We start from the raw sequence: 15,274 nt of genomic DNA, 5'->3' as shown, positions 1-15,274 counted from the left end.
ACATTGTGCCCACTATATATACCCCATAACAGTGTGCCCGCTATATATACCCCATAGCATTGTGCCCGCTATACATATCCGATAACATTGTGCCCACTATATATACCCCATAACATTGTACCCACTATATATACACCATAACAGTGTGCCCGCTATATACTATATATACCCCATAACATTGTGCCCGCTATATATACCCCATAACATTGTGCCCGCTATATATACCCCATAACATTGTGCCCACTATATATACTCCATAACATTGTGCCCACTATATATATCCCATAACATTGTGCCCACTATATATACACCATAACAGTGTGCCCGCTATATACTATATATACCCCATAACATTGTGCCCGCTATATATACACCATAACAGTGTGCCCGCTATATATACCCCATAACATTGTGCCCACTATATATACCCCATAACATTGTGCCCGCTATATATACCCCATAACATTGTGCCCGCTACATATACCCCATAACATTGTGCCCACTATATATACACCATAACATTGTGCCCACTATATATACACCATAACAGTGTGCCCGCTATATACTATATATACCCCATAACATTGTGCCCGCTATATATACTCCATAACATTGTGCCCGCTATATATACTCCATAACATTGTGCCCGCTATATATACTCCATAACATTGTGCCCGCTATATATACTCCATAACATTGTGCCCGCTATATATACTCCATAACATTGTGCCCGCTATATATACTCCATAACAATGTGCCCGCTATATATACCCCATTACATTGTGCCCGCTATATATACTCCATAACATTGTGCCCACTATATATATCCCATAACAGTGTGCCCGCTATATACTATATATATCCCATAACAGTGTGCCCGCTATATACTATATATACCCCATAACATTGTGGCCGCTATATATACACCATAACATTGTGCCCTCTATATATACCCCATAACATTGTGCCCGCTATATATACCCCATAACAGTGTGCCTGCTATATATACCCCATAACATTGTGCCCACTATATATACCCCATAACATTGTGCCCACTATATATACCCCATAACATTGTGCCCACTATACCTACCCCATAACATTGTGCCCGCTACATATACCCCATAACATTGTGCCCACTATATATACACCATAACATTGTGCCCGCTATATATACCCCATAACATTGTGCCCGCTATATATACTCTCCATAACATTGTGCCCACTATATACTCCATAACATTGTGCCCACTATATATACCCCATAACAGTGTGCCCGCTATATATACCCCATAGCATTGTGCCCGCTATATATATCCGATAACATTGTGCCCACTATATATACCCCATAACATTGTACCCACTATATATACACCATAACAGTGTGCCCGCTATATACTATATATACCCCATAACATTGTGCCCGCTATATATACCCCATAACATTGTGCCCGCTATATATACCCCATAACATTGTGCCCACTATATATACTCCATAACATTGTGCCCACTATATATACCCCATAACATTGTGCCCACTATATATACACCATAACAGTGTGCCCGCTATATACTATATATACCCCATAACATTGTGCCCGCTATATATACACCATAACAGTGTGCCCGCTATATATACCCCATAAGATTGTGCCCACTATATATACCCCATAACAGTGTGCCCGCTATATACTATATATACCCCATAAGATTGTGCCCGCTATATATACACCATAACAGTGTGCCCGCTATATATACACCATAACCTTGTGCCCGCTATATATATACCCCATAAGATTGTGCCCACTATATATACTCCATAACATTGTGCCCGTTATATACTATATATACCCCATAACATTGTGCCCGTTATATACTATATATACTCCATAACATTGTGCCCGTTATATACTATATATACCCCATAACATTGTGCCCGTTATATACTATATATACTCCATAACATTGTGCCCGTTATATACTATATATACCCCATAACATTGTGCCCGTTATATACTATATATACCCCATAACATTGTGCCTGACACAGATGCTACATGTAAAACATAAAATGCAATGCAGCTCCTCCTGTATCTAAAATCTTTTAAGAAACATAATAAATAATAATAATAATTCCTTTATGTATATAGCGCACACAGATTACGCAGCGCTGCACAGAACTTGCCAAATCAGTCCCTGTCCCCAATGGGGCTCACAATCTAATCACCTAACAGTATGTTTTGGATTGGGGGAACCTACCTGTAATAAATGAGATCCCAGTTCTTTGGCCACATTATCCAGCGGTCCTATCCTTGTAGGGTGTCCCCAGGCGTCTCCCAGTCCTAAGGAAAAAACCAATGAGAAGGTTACAGAACAGCAATGAGATATATGTCCTGCTCCTAGGTCATCACATCCACATCTCTGACCTGTATAAGCTCATCCTGCTTTATGTGCCCTATTTAAATGAATACTGCAATAACAGACACAACCATTGAACCAAGGTGGCGCCATATTTATCTCTGAAATCCACTTTAAACCAACACTACCCTTTAAATGTGACTGAAGGCTGTTCTGGGGGGCATCTCTGTGACTACTGCCCACTCTAGGTTGCATCTCTGTGACAGATGGCTACTCTGGGGAGCATTTCTGTGATGGCTGGATACTCTGGGAGGCATCTCCGTGACAGCTGGCTGCCCCAGGGGGCATGCCTGTGACTGCTGGATACTCTGAGGGGCATATCTGTGACTACTGGCTACTCTGGGGGTCATCTGTGACTGCTGGCTACTCTAGAGGGGAACTCTGTGACTGTTGGCTACTCTGGGGTGCATCTCTGTGACTGCTGGCTACTCTGGGTCACATCTTTGTGACAGCTGGCTACTCTGGGGAGCATTTATGTGATGGCTGGATACTCTGGGAGGCATCTCTGTGACTGCTGGCTACACCGGGGGCATGTCTGTGACTGCTGGCTACTCTGGGGGGCATCTCTGTGACTGCAGGCTACTGTGGGTCGCATCTCTGGGACAGCTGGCTACTCTGGGTCACACCTCTGTGACAGCTGGCTACTGTGGGGAGCATTTCTGTGATGGCTGGATACTCTGGGAGGCATCTCTGTGACTGCTGGCTACACCGGGGGCATGTCTGTGACTGCTGGCTACTCTGGAGGGCATCTCTGTGACTGCAGGCTACCGTGCGTCGCATCTCTGTGACAGCTGGCTACTCTGGGTCACATCTCTGTGACTGCTGGCTACTCTGGGTCACACCTCTGTGACAGCTGGCTACTCTGGGGAGCATTTCTGTGATGGCTGGATACTCTGGGAGGCATCTCTGTGACTGCTGGCTACACCGGGGGCATGTCTGTGACTGCTGGCTACTCTGGGGGGCATCTCTGTGACTGCAGGCTACTCTGGGTCGCATCTCTGTGACAGCTGGCTACTCTGGGGAGCATTTCTGTGACGGCTGGATACTCTCGGAGGCATCTCTGAGACTGCTGGCCACTCTGGGGTGCATCTCTGTGACTGCTGGCTACTGTGGGGTGCATCGCTGTGACTACTGGCTACTCTGGGGTGCATCTCTGTGACTGCTGGCTACTCTGGGGTGCATCTCTGTGACTACTGGCTACTCTGGGGTGCATCTCTGTGACTTCTGGCTACTCTAGGGTGCATCTCTGTGACTGCTGGCTACTCTGGGGTGCATCTCTGTGACTACTGGCTACTCTGGGGTGCATCTCTGTGACTGCTGGCTACTCTGGGTCACACCTCTGTGACAGATGGCTACTCTGGGGAGCATTTCTGTGATGGCTGTATACTCTGGGAGGCATCTCTGAGACAGCTGGCTACACCAGGGGGGGGGGCATGTCTGTGACTGCTGGATACTTTGGGGGGGCATCTCTGTGACAGCTGGCTACCCCATGGGGCTTGTCTGCGACTTTTGGATACTCTGGGGGCATCTATGTGACTGCTGGCTACTCGGGGGGCATCTCTGTGACTGCTGGCTTCTCTGGGGTGCATCTCTGTGACTGCAGGCTGTTCTGGGGTGCATCTCTGTGACTGCAGGCTGCTCTGGGGTGCATCTCTGTGACTGTTGGCTCCTCTGGGGGCATTGTTGAGACTACTGTATACTCTGAGGGGATCATTGAGACTACTGTATACTCTTGGGGGTATCTCTGTGACTGCTGGCTATTCTGTGGGGAATCTCTGTGACTGCTGGCTACTCTAGGGGGAATCTCTGTGACTGCTGGCTACTCTGGGGGGCATCTCTGTGACTGCTGGCTACTCTAGAGGAGATCTCTGTGACTGCTGGCTACTCTGGGGGACATCTCTGTGACTACTGGCTACTCTGGAGACTACTGGACACTCTGGGGGATATCTCTGTCCTGGGGCATCTCTTTGGCTATTGGCTGCTCTGTGGGGCAACTCTGTGACTGCTGGCTACTCTGGGGGGAATTTCTGTGACTGCTTGACCGGTATTACTGCCGAGTCTGGGCTGTGAGGACACAGCCCGGTACTTGCAGGATGCGTTTTCCTGCAGTCTTCTTCTAATGTGCCCACGTAGAAAGGCTGCACCTCAGAAGAAGTACCTTTAATGGCCAAGGTAAAAACCCAACAAGGCAAATACGTAAAGGGGTTGTTCACACAGGTGCACAGGTCGATATATCCCTGGTCATGTGATGTCACACAGGTGCACAGGTCGATATATCCCTGGTCATGTGATGTCACACAGGTGCACAGGTCGATATATCCCAGGTCATGTGATGTCACACAGGTGCACGGCTTGCTATATCCTTGGTCAGGTGATGTCACATACAGTCAGTACATGGCGGCATTATCATCCTGTCACTATATGGCGGTATTACCATCCAGTCACTATATGGCGGTATTACCATCCAGTCACTATATGGCGGTATTATCATCCAGTCACTACATGGCGGTATTATAATCCAGTCACTACATGGCGTTATTATCATCCACTCACTATATGGCGGTATTATTATCCACTCACTATATGGCGGTATTATCATCCAGTCACTACATGGCGGTATTATCATCCAAACGCAACATGGCGGTATTATCATCCAGTCACCATATGGCGGTATTATCATCCAGTCACTATTTGGCGGTATTATCATCCAGTCACTATATGGGGGTATTATCACCCGGTCACTACGTGGCGGAATTATCATCCAGACGCTACATGGCGGTGTTTTCATCCAGACGCTACATGGCGGTATTATCATCCAGTCACTATATGGCGGTATTATCATCCAGTCACTATATGGCGGTATTATCATCCACTCACTATATGGCGGTATTATCATCCAGTCACCATATGGCGGTATTATCATCCAGTCACTATATGGCGGTATTATCATCCAGTCACTATATGGCGGTATTATCATCCACTCACTACATGGCGGTATTATCATCCAGCCACTACATGGCGGTATTATCATCCAGTCACTATATGGCTTTATTATCATCCAGTCACTATAAGGCGGTATTATCATCCACTCACTACATGGCGGTATTATCATCCAGTCACTTTTTGGCGGTATTATCATCCAGTCACTATATGGCGGTATTATTATCCAGTCACTACATGGCGGTATTATCATCCAGTCACTATATGGCGGTATTATATCCAGTCACTACATGGAAGTATTATCATCCAGTCAGTATATGGCGGTATTATCATCCAGTCACCATATGGCGGTAGTATCATCCAGTCACTATATGGCGGTATTATCATCCACTCACTATATGGCGGTATTATCATCCACTCACTATATGGCGGTATTATCATCCACTCACTATATGGCGTTATTATCATCCACTCACTATATGGCGGTATTATCATCCACTCACTATATGGCGGTATTATCATCCACTCACTATATGGCGTTATTATCATCCACTCACTATATGGCGGTATTATCATCCACTCACTATATGGCGTTATTATCATCCACTCACTATATGGCGTTATTATCATCCAGTCACTATATGGCGGTATTATCATCCACTCACTATATGGCGTTATTATCATCCAGTCACCATATGGCGTTATTATCATCCACTCACTATATGGCGGTATTATCATCTAGTCATTTTTGGCAGTATTATCATCCACTCACTATATGGTGGTATTATCATTCAGTCACTATATGGCTTTATTATCATCCAGTCACTATAAGGCGGTATTATCATCCACTCACTACATGGCGGTATTATCATCCAGTCACTTTTTGGCGGTATTATCATCCAGTCACTATATGGCGGTATTATTATCCAGTCACTACATGGCGGTATTATCATCCAGTCACTATATGGCGGTATTATATCCAGTCACTACATGGAAGTATTATCATCCAGTCAGTATATGGCGGTATTATCATCCAGTCACCATATGGCGGTAGTATCATCCAGTCACTATATGGCGGTATTATCATCCACTCACTATATGGCGGTATTATCATCCACTCACTATATGGCGGTATTATCATCCACTCACTATATGGCGTTATTATCATCCACTCACTATATGGCGGTATTATCATCCACTCACTATATGGCGGTATTATCATCCACTCACTATATGGCGTTATTATCATCCACTCACTATATGGCGGTATTATCATCCACTCACTATATGGCGTTATTATCATCCACTCACTATATGGCGTTATTATCATCCAGTCACTATATGGCGGTATTATCATCCACTCACTATATGGCGTTATTATCATCCAGTCACCATATGGCGTTATTATCATCCACTCACTATATGGCGGTATTATCATCTAGTCATTTTTGGCAGTATTATCATCCACTCACTATATGGTGGTATTATCATTCAGTCACTATATGGCGGTATTATTATCCAGTCTCTATATGGCAGTGCCGTGACCCGGCTGTGATCACACGGACCCCGCACCAGAGCCGTGACCCGGCTGTGATCACATGGACCCAGCACCAGAGCCGTGACCCGGCTGTGATTATATGGACCCAGCACCAGAGCCGTGACCCGGCTGTGATCACACGGACCCAGCACCAGAGCCGTGACCCGGCTGTGATCACACGGACCCAGCACCAGAGCCGTGACTCGGCTGAGATCACACGGACCCCGCACCAGAGCCGTGACCCGGCTGTGATCACACGGACCCAGCACCAGAGCCGTGACCCGGCTGTGATCACACGGACCCAGCACCAGAGCCGTGACCCGGCTGTGATCACACGGACCCAGCACCAGAGCCGTGACCCGGCTGTGATTATATGGACCCAGCACCAGAGCCGTGACCTGGCTGTGATCACACGGACCCAGCACCAGAGCCGTGACCCGGCTGAGATCACACGGACCCCGCACCAGAGCCGTGACCCGGCTGAGATCACACGGACCCAGCACCAGAGCCGTGACCCGGCTGTGATCACACGGACCCAGCACCAGAGCCGTGACCCGGCTGTGATCACACGGACCCCGCACCAGAGCCGTGACCCGGCTGTGATCACACGGACCCCGCACCAGAGCCGTGACCCGGCTGTGATCACACGGACCCCGCACCAGAGCCGTGACCCGGCTGTGATCACACGGACCCCGCACCAGAGCCGTGACCCGGCTGTGATCACACGGACCCCGCACCAGAGCCGTGACCCGGCTGAGATCACACGGACCCCGCACCAGAGCCGTGACCCGGCTGAGATCACACGGACCCCGCACCAGAGCCGTGACCCGGCTGAGATCACACGGACCCCGCACCAGAGCCGTGACCCGGCTGTGATCACACGGACCCAGCACCAGAGCCGTGACCCGGCTGAGATCACACGGACCCTGCACCAGAGCCGTGACCCGGCTGTGATCACACGGACCCCGCACCAGAGCCATGACCTGGCTGAGATCACACGGACCCAGCACCAGAGCCGTGACCCGGCTGTGATCACATGGACCCCGCACCAGAGCCGTGACCCGGCTGAGATCACACGGACCCCGCACCAGAGCCGTGACCCGGCTGTGATCACACGGACCCAGCACCAGAGCCGTGACCCGGCTGTGATCACATGGACCCCGCACCAGAGCCGTGACCCGGCTGAGATCACACGGACCCCGCACCAGAGCCGTGACCCGGCTGTGATCACACGGACCCCGCACCAGAGCCGTGACCCGGCTGAGATCACACGGACCCCGCACCAGAGCCGTGACCCGGCTGAGATCACACGGACCCCGCACCAGAGCCGTGACCCGGCTGTGATCACACGGACCCCGCACCAGAGCCGTGACCCGGCTGTGATCACATGGACCCCGCACCAGAGCCGTGACCCGGCTGAGATCACACGGACCCCGCACCAGAGCCGTGACCCGGCTGAGATCACACGGACCCAGCACCAGAGCCGTGACCCGGCTGAGATCACACGGACCCAGCACCAGAGCCGTGACCCGGCTGTGATCACACGGACCCCGCACCAGAGCCGTGACCCGGCTGTGATCACATGGACCCCGCACCAGAGCCGTGACCCGGCTGAGATCACACGGACCCAGCACCAGAGCCGTGACCCGGCTGAGATCACACGGACCCAGCACCAGAGCCGTGACCCGGCTGAGATCACACGGACCCCGCACCAGAGCCGTGACCCGGCTGAGATCACACGGACCCAGCACCAGAGCCGTGACCCGGCTGTGATCACATGGAGCTTCTCTACAACTAAAAGCCCTAAAAAGGCAGCAGTTTACTTTACTAAGATTATTGGCAGCTGCACAAATGTTCTCACATAACACAAGAGACGGAGCCCGGACACAGACGTCATACATCAGCACCGGAACCACCAGACCCAGAACTGTCCATTTATCTATCTATCTATCTCATATCTATCTATATATCTCATATCTATCTATCTATCTCCTATATATCTATCTATCTATCTATCTCATATCTATCTATCTATCTCCTATCTATCTATCTATCTCATATCTATCTATCTATCTATCTATCTCATATCTATCTATCTATCTATCTATTTATCTATCTATCTCATATCTATCTATCTATCTATCTATCTATCTATCTCATATCTATCTATCTATCTCATATCTATCTATCTATCTCCTATATATCTATCTATCTATCTATCTCATATCTATCTATCTATCTCCTATCTATCTATCTATCTCATATCTATCTATCTATCTATCTATCTATCTCATATCTATCTATCTATCTATCTATTTATCTATCTATTTATCTATCTATCTCATATCTATCTATCTATCTATCTATCTCATATCTATCTATATATCTCATATCTATCTATCTATCTATCTCCTATATATCTATCTATCTATCTATCTATCTATCTATCTATCTATCTCATATCTATCTATCTATCTCATATCTATCTATCTCCTATATATCTATCTATCTATCTATCTATCTATCTATCTCCTATCTATCTATCTATCTATCTATCTATCTATCTATCTATCTAATATCTATCTCCTATCTATCTATCTATCTATCTATCTATCTATCTATCTATCTATCTATCTATCTCATATCTATCTCCTATCTATCTATCTATCTATCTATCTATCTATCTATCTATCTATCTCCTATCTATCTATCTATCTATACAAGAAACCGGGCAGCACTCCAAATAGTGAAAAAAGGTGTAGATTCTTTATTCCATGTTCAGCAACTTAACAGCGACGTTTCGGCTCCAAGGAGCCTTTTTCAAGCCGTCTATACAGTGTAAATGGCAGTATTATATACAAATCCCCGTGGTCACATGACCTCATAATACACGCCCACCAAATTACCATATTTGTGATACAAAAACTTTAAAATGCATATAATTCATTGGTGTACAGTGATTTGTGTATTCAATACACTATATAAATACATGTAACATACAAACAATTTAATATTTAAAAAGACCTGTGATAAGGATGTTCCGTGAGTTCTCCACGTGAATCTCGTGTAATGGAAAGAAAGTGGTGCAGTGCTTCTTGTGCAAGTAGTTTAAAAAATATATGCTTGTTCTTCAGGTGTCTCCCCGTAATAGCTGTAATCTCCTTAGACCGTAAACTTGTTCGCGGTAAAGGTTGTATGGAACGCATCTTGGAACGCACCCTCTGCGTTCCAAGATGCGTTCCATACAACCTTTACCGCGAAGTTGCTGAACATGGAATAAAGAATCTACACCTTTTTTCACTATTTGGAGTGCTGCCCGGTTTCTTGTATATATCGTTGAGGGACCTTAGGCCGAGTCCCAGGACGCCTGCACCCACCACTTCCTCTGGTTTGTGCCGCTTGGACTTTCTATCTATCTATCTATCTCCTATCTATCTATCTCCTATCTATCTATCTATCTATCTATCTATCTATCTCATATCTATATATCTCATATCTATCTATCTATCCATCTATCTATCTCATATCTATCTATCTATCTATCTATCTATCTATCTATCTATCTATCTATCTATCTATCTATATCATATCTATCTATCTATCTATCTCATATCTATCTATCTATCTATCTCCTATCTATCTATCTATCTATCTATCTATCTATCTCCTATCTATCTATCTATCTATCTCCTATCTATCTATCTATCTATCTATCTATCTCCTATCTATCTATCTGTCTATCTATCTCCTATCTATCTATCTATCTTCTATCTATCTATCTCATATCTATCTATCTATCTCATATCTATCTATCTATATCTCATATCTATCTATATCTCATATCTATCTATCTCATATCTATCTATCTATCTATCTATCTCCTATCTATCTATCTATCTATCTCCTATCTATCTATCTATCTATCTATCTATCTATCTATCTCATATCTATCTATCTATCTCATATCTATCTATCTCCTATCTATCTATCTATCTATCTATCTATCTATCTATCTATCTATCTATCTATCTCCTATCTATCTATCTATCTATCTCCTATCTATCTATCTCCTATCTATCTATCTATCTATCTATCTATCTATCTATCTATCTATCTATCTCATATCTATATATCTCATATCTATCTATCTATCCATCTATCTATCTCATATCTATCTATCTATCTATCTATCTATCTATCTATATCATATCTATCTATCTATCTATCTATCTCATATCTATCTATCTGTCTGTCTATCTATCTATCTCCTATCTATCTATCTATCTATCTCCTATCTATCTATCTATCTATCTATCTATCTATCTATCTATCTATCTATCTGTCTGTCTATCTATCTCCTATCTATCTCCTATCTATCTATCTCATATCTATCTATCTATCTATCTATCTATCTATCTCCTATCTATCTATCTATCTATCTATCTATCTCATATCTATCTATCTATCTATCTCATATCTATCTATCTATATCTCATATCTATCTATATCTCATATCTATCTATCTCCTATCTATCTATCTATCTCCTATCTATCTATCTATCTATCTATCTATCTATCTATCTCCTATCTATCTATCTATCTATCTATCTCATATCTATCTATCTATCTCCTATCTATCTATCTATCTATCTATCTATCTCCTATCTATCTATCTATCTATCTATCTATCTATCTATCTCCTATCTATCTATCTATCTATCTATCTATCTCCTATCTATCTATCTATCTATCTCCTATCTATCTCCTATCTATCTATCTATCTATCTATCTATCTATCTATCTATCTATCTATCTATCTATCTATCTATCTATCTCCTATCTATCTATCTATCTATCTATCTCCTATCTATCTCCTATCTATCTATCTATCTATCTCCTATCTATCTATCTATCTATCTATCTATCTCCTATCTATCTATCTATCTATCTATCTCCTATCTATCTCCTATCTATCTATCTATCTATCTATCTATCTATCTATCCATCTATCTATCTCCTATCTATCTATCTATCTATCTCATATCTATCTATCTATCTATCTCCTATCTATCTATCTATCTATCTATCTCCTATCTATCTCATATCTATCTATCTCATATCTATCTATCTATCTATCTCCTATCTATCTATCTATCTATTATCTATCTTATAACCATTTCATATCTATGTTTCTCTGCCTGGCACATCAATACCTCCCAGTAGCAGCAGTTATGTGACCGCTCATCATTGGCCCTTTTTCAGGACTTTGTACATTGCTCGTCTGATATTTCCTGAGATCTCGGTCCTGGGTCTGGACTTTAGTTAAAAAAAAACTAAACACAACCATGTATCACAGTTTTTCGGCTGCCACTTTTTCAGGCTACTTTATCATTGCGATGTATCTTACGTTTTCCCCTGTGTGATACATGTGATAAGTCGCTGTTTAGTGTCACTTTTGGGACTTTTGGGGACCTGTTAGGCACAAGATTGGGACAATTCCAAGCCCAAAAGTCGCACAAGTTGAACAAACATTTGGGCTACAAAGATAAATGCGGCTCCTGTATCAGATCCTGGGGGCAGGTAACGCTGCTGTTTGATACTGCGAATAAAAAGTCCCAAACTGCGAAAAAGTCTCACAAAAAGTTGTACAAGGAAAAGAAAGAGAAAGCAATAGGAGGGATCTGTGTCCCCAGAGATAATCGGGTTAGTCCTCAGATTCCTCTCATGCTGTGAGTTCACTTTGGACAATTCCTTTACCTTCCTGTGGTATAACCAGGAATGCAGTGTTATATCTCCCTACAGCGCCACCACAGGGGAAACTCGGCATTACACCATGTCCATACACCAGTACAGGATGTCTATGTAACCGACTCTTTGTGGACCCTCCTCTCTATTAGAGGACATCGCCCCTCAGAGGTCCAGCAAGAGATGACGTTTCTTTATGCAATTGGAACGGTTTTTAGTGCATAAATAAAGGGCTTGATAGCAGATAAAATGACTTCTGTGATCCTACCTCTTGCTCCCGACTGGTGATGTCAGAGGGTTGGTGATGTCAGAGGGCCGGTGATGTCAAGGGGCCGGTGATGTCAGAGGGCTGGTGATGTCAGAGGGCTGGTGATGTCAGAGGGCCGGTGATGTCAGAGGGCTGGTGATGTCAGAGGGCTGGTGATGTCAGAGGGCCGGTGATGTCAGATGGCGGGTGATGTCAGAGGGACGGTGATATCAGAGGGCCGGTGATGTTAGATGGCAGGTGATGTCAGAGGGCCCGTGATGTCAGAGGGCCGGTGATGTCAGAGAGCCGGTGATGTCAGGGGGACGGTGATGTCAAGGGGCCGGTGATGTCAGAGGGCCGGTGATGTCAGAGGGCCGGTGATGTCAGAGGGCAGGTGATGTCAGAGGGTCTGTGATGTCAGAGGGGCAGGGGATGTCAGAGGGGCAGGGGATGTCAGAGGGTCGGTGATGTCAGAGGGCCGGTGATGTCAGAGGGTTGGTGATGTCAGGGGGACGGTGATGTCAGGGGGACGGTGATGTCAAGGGGCCGGTGATGTCAGAGGGCCGGTGATGTCAGAGGGCCGGTGATGTCAGAGGGGCAGGGGATGTCAGAGGGTCGGTGATGTCAGAGGGCCGGTGATGTCAGAGGGCAGGTGATGTTAGAGGGGCAGGGGATGTCAGAGGGGCAGGGGATGTCAGAGGGCCGGTGATGTCAGAGGGCAGGGGATGTCAGAGGGTCGGTGATGTCAGAGGGGCAGGGGATGTCAGAGGGCCGGTGATGTCAGAGGGCAGGGGATGTCAGAGGGCCGGTGATGTCAGAGGGCAGGTGATGTCAGAGGGCAGGTGATGTCAGAGGGCCGGTGATGTCAGAGGGCAGGTGATGTCAGAGGGCAGGTGATGTCAGAGGGCAGGTGATGTCAGAGGGCTGGTGATGTCAGAGGGCCGGTGATGTCAGAGGGCAGGTGATGTCAGAGGGCAGGTGATGTCAGAGGGCCGGTGATGTCAGAGGGCCGGTGATGTCAGAGGGCAGGTGATGTCAGAGGGCCGGTGATGTCAGAGGGCAGGTGATGTCAGAGGGCAGGTGATGTCAGAGGGCTGGTGATGTCAGAGGGCTGGTGATGTCAGAGGGCTGGTGATGTCAGAGGGCCGGTGATGTCAGGGGGCCGGTGATGTCAGGGGGCCGGTAATGTCAGAGGGCAGGTGATGTCAGAGGGCAGGTGATGTCAGAGGGCAGGTGATGTCAGAGGGCAGGTGATGTCAGAGGGCTGCTGATGTCAGAGGGCTGGTGATGTCAGAGGGCAGGTGATGTCAGAGGGCCAGCGTTGTCAGAGGACCGGTGATGTCAGAGGACCGTTGATGTCAGAGGGCCAGCGGTGTCAGAGGACCGTTGATGTCAGAGGGCCAGCGGTGTCAGAGGACTGGTGATGTTAGAGAGCAGGTGATGTCAGAGGGCAGGTGATGTCAGAGGGCAGGTGATGTCAGAGGGCCGGTGATGTCAGAGGGCAGGTGATGTCAGAGGGCCAGCGGTGTCAGAGGGCCAGCGGTGTCAGAGGGCCAGCGGTGTCAGGGGGCCAGCGGTGTCAGAGGACCTGTGATGTCAGAGGGCAGGTGATGTCAGAGGGAAAGCGGTGTCAGAGGACCTGTGATGTCAGAGGGCTGGTGATGTCAGAGGGAAAGCGGTGTCAGAGGACCTGTGATGTCAGAGGGCAGGTGATGTCAGAGGGAAAGCGGTGTCAGAGGACCTGTGATGTCAGAGGGCCGAGGTGTGTGCTCTCTCCGAGGCGGGAGCAGCAGGTAGGATCACAGTGGTGGGCGGAATAAATTAAAACCCTGTAAATGTCCTATAACTTTTCTGAACTATTATCCTAAGATTTTTTTTTCTACTGATCAAAGCAAAAACTAGTGCTAATACAAAGATATTTGTCATACAGAGAAGATTCTGTAAATGGGTTTTTCTATAAGATCGGCAACTAATACAGGACAGTAGGGGGTCCGACGCTGATTTTAGTGCCAAAATTGACACAGAGAATGGAGTAGAGGTACTTAGAGGGTTAATACTATCGGTTGAGTCCTAACCACCAGTCCTTTCTGACCTCCCAGGAATTTCAAGGGTTAATCCTACAGTCACCCGAGGCATTATTTGACCCATCCGCTCTGCACCACAAGGGTTAATGGGCTACTGCGGGGCAGGTTGTGTTTTAGATTTCCTCTCCCCCGCTGTTGTTATAGAGGCCGGACGTGTTTTGCTCCCTCTCCCTCAGATTAGCCCTCTAATACCTCTTTACATGTCAGCAAATTTCGATTTCTTGCAAGAACACCTTTATGTAACCGGATCCAGAACAATGGGGGGGATGTCATCTGCTGCGGGGGTAACGTGAGCAGAATGTG

The 15,274-nt window shown here is 46.3% G+C and overlaps 1 protein-coding gene across 2 annotated transcripts in view; it reads right to left on the bottom strand.

The window, feature by feature from the left end:
- The window catches only part of SIM2 (SIM bHLH transcription factor 2), a 74,696-nt gene that overhangs the window by 33,001 nt on the left and 26,421 nt on the right, over positions 1-15,274 (bottom strand). For both annotated transcript variants that reach the window (XM_072138742.1, XM_072138743.1), the window contains exon 2: positions 2,260-2,342. In XM_072138742.1, coding sequence (XP_071994843.1) covers positions 2,260-2,342 — 83 coding nt within the window. The remainder of the gene's footprint in view (positions 1-2,259; positions 2,343-15,274) is intronic.

Source organism: Engystomops pustulosus, chromosome 2 (genome assembly GCF_040894005.1).
Source record: "Engystomops pustulosus chromosome 2, aEngPut4.maternal, whole genome shotgun sequence".
NCBI classification, from domain to species: Eukaryota; Metazoa; Chordata; class Amphibia; order Anura; family Leptodactylidae; genus Engystomops; species Engystomops pustulosus.
Note: the sequence above shows the minus strand (reverse complement) of the source record. Positions and strands in the feature narration are given on the sequence as shown.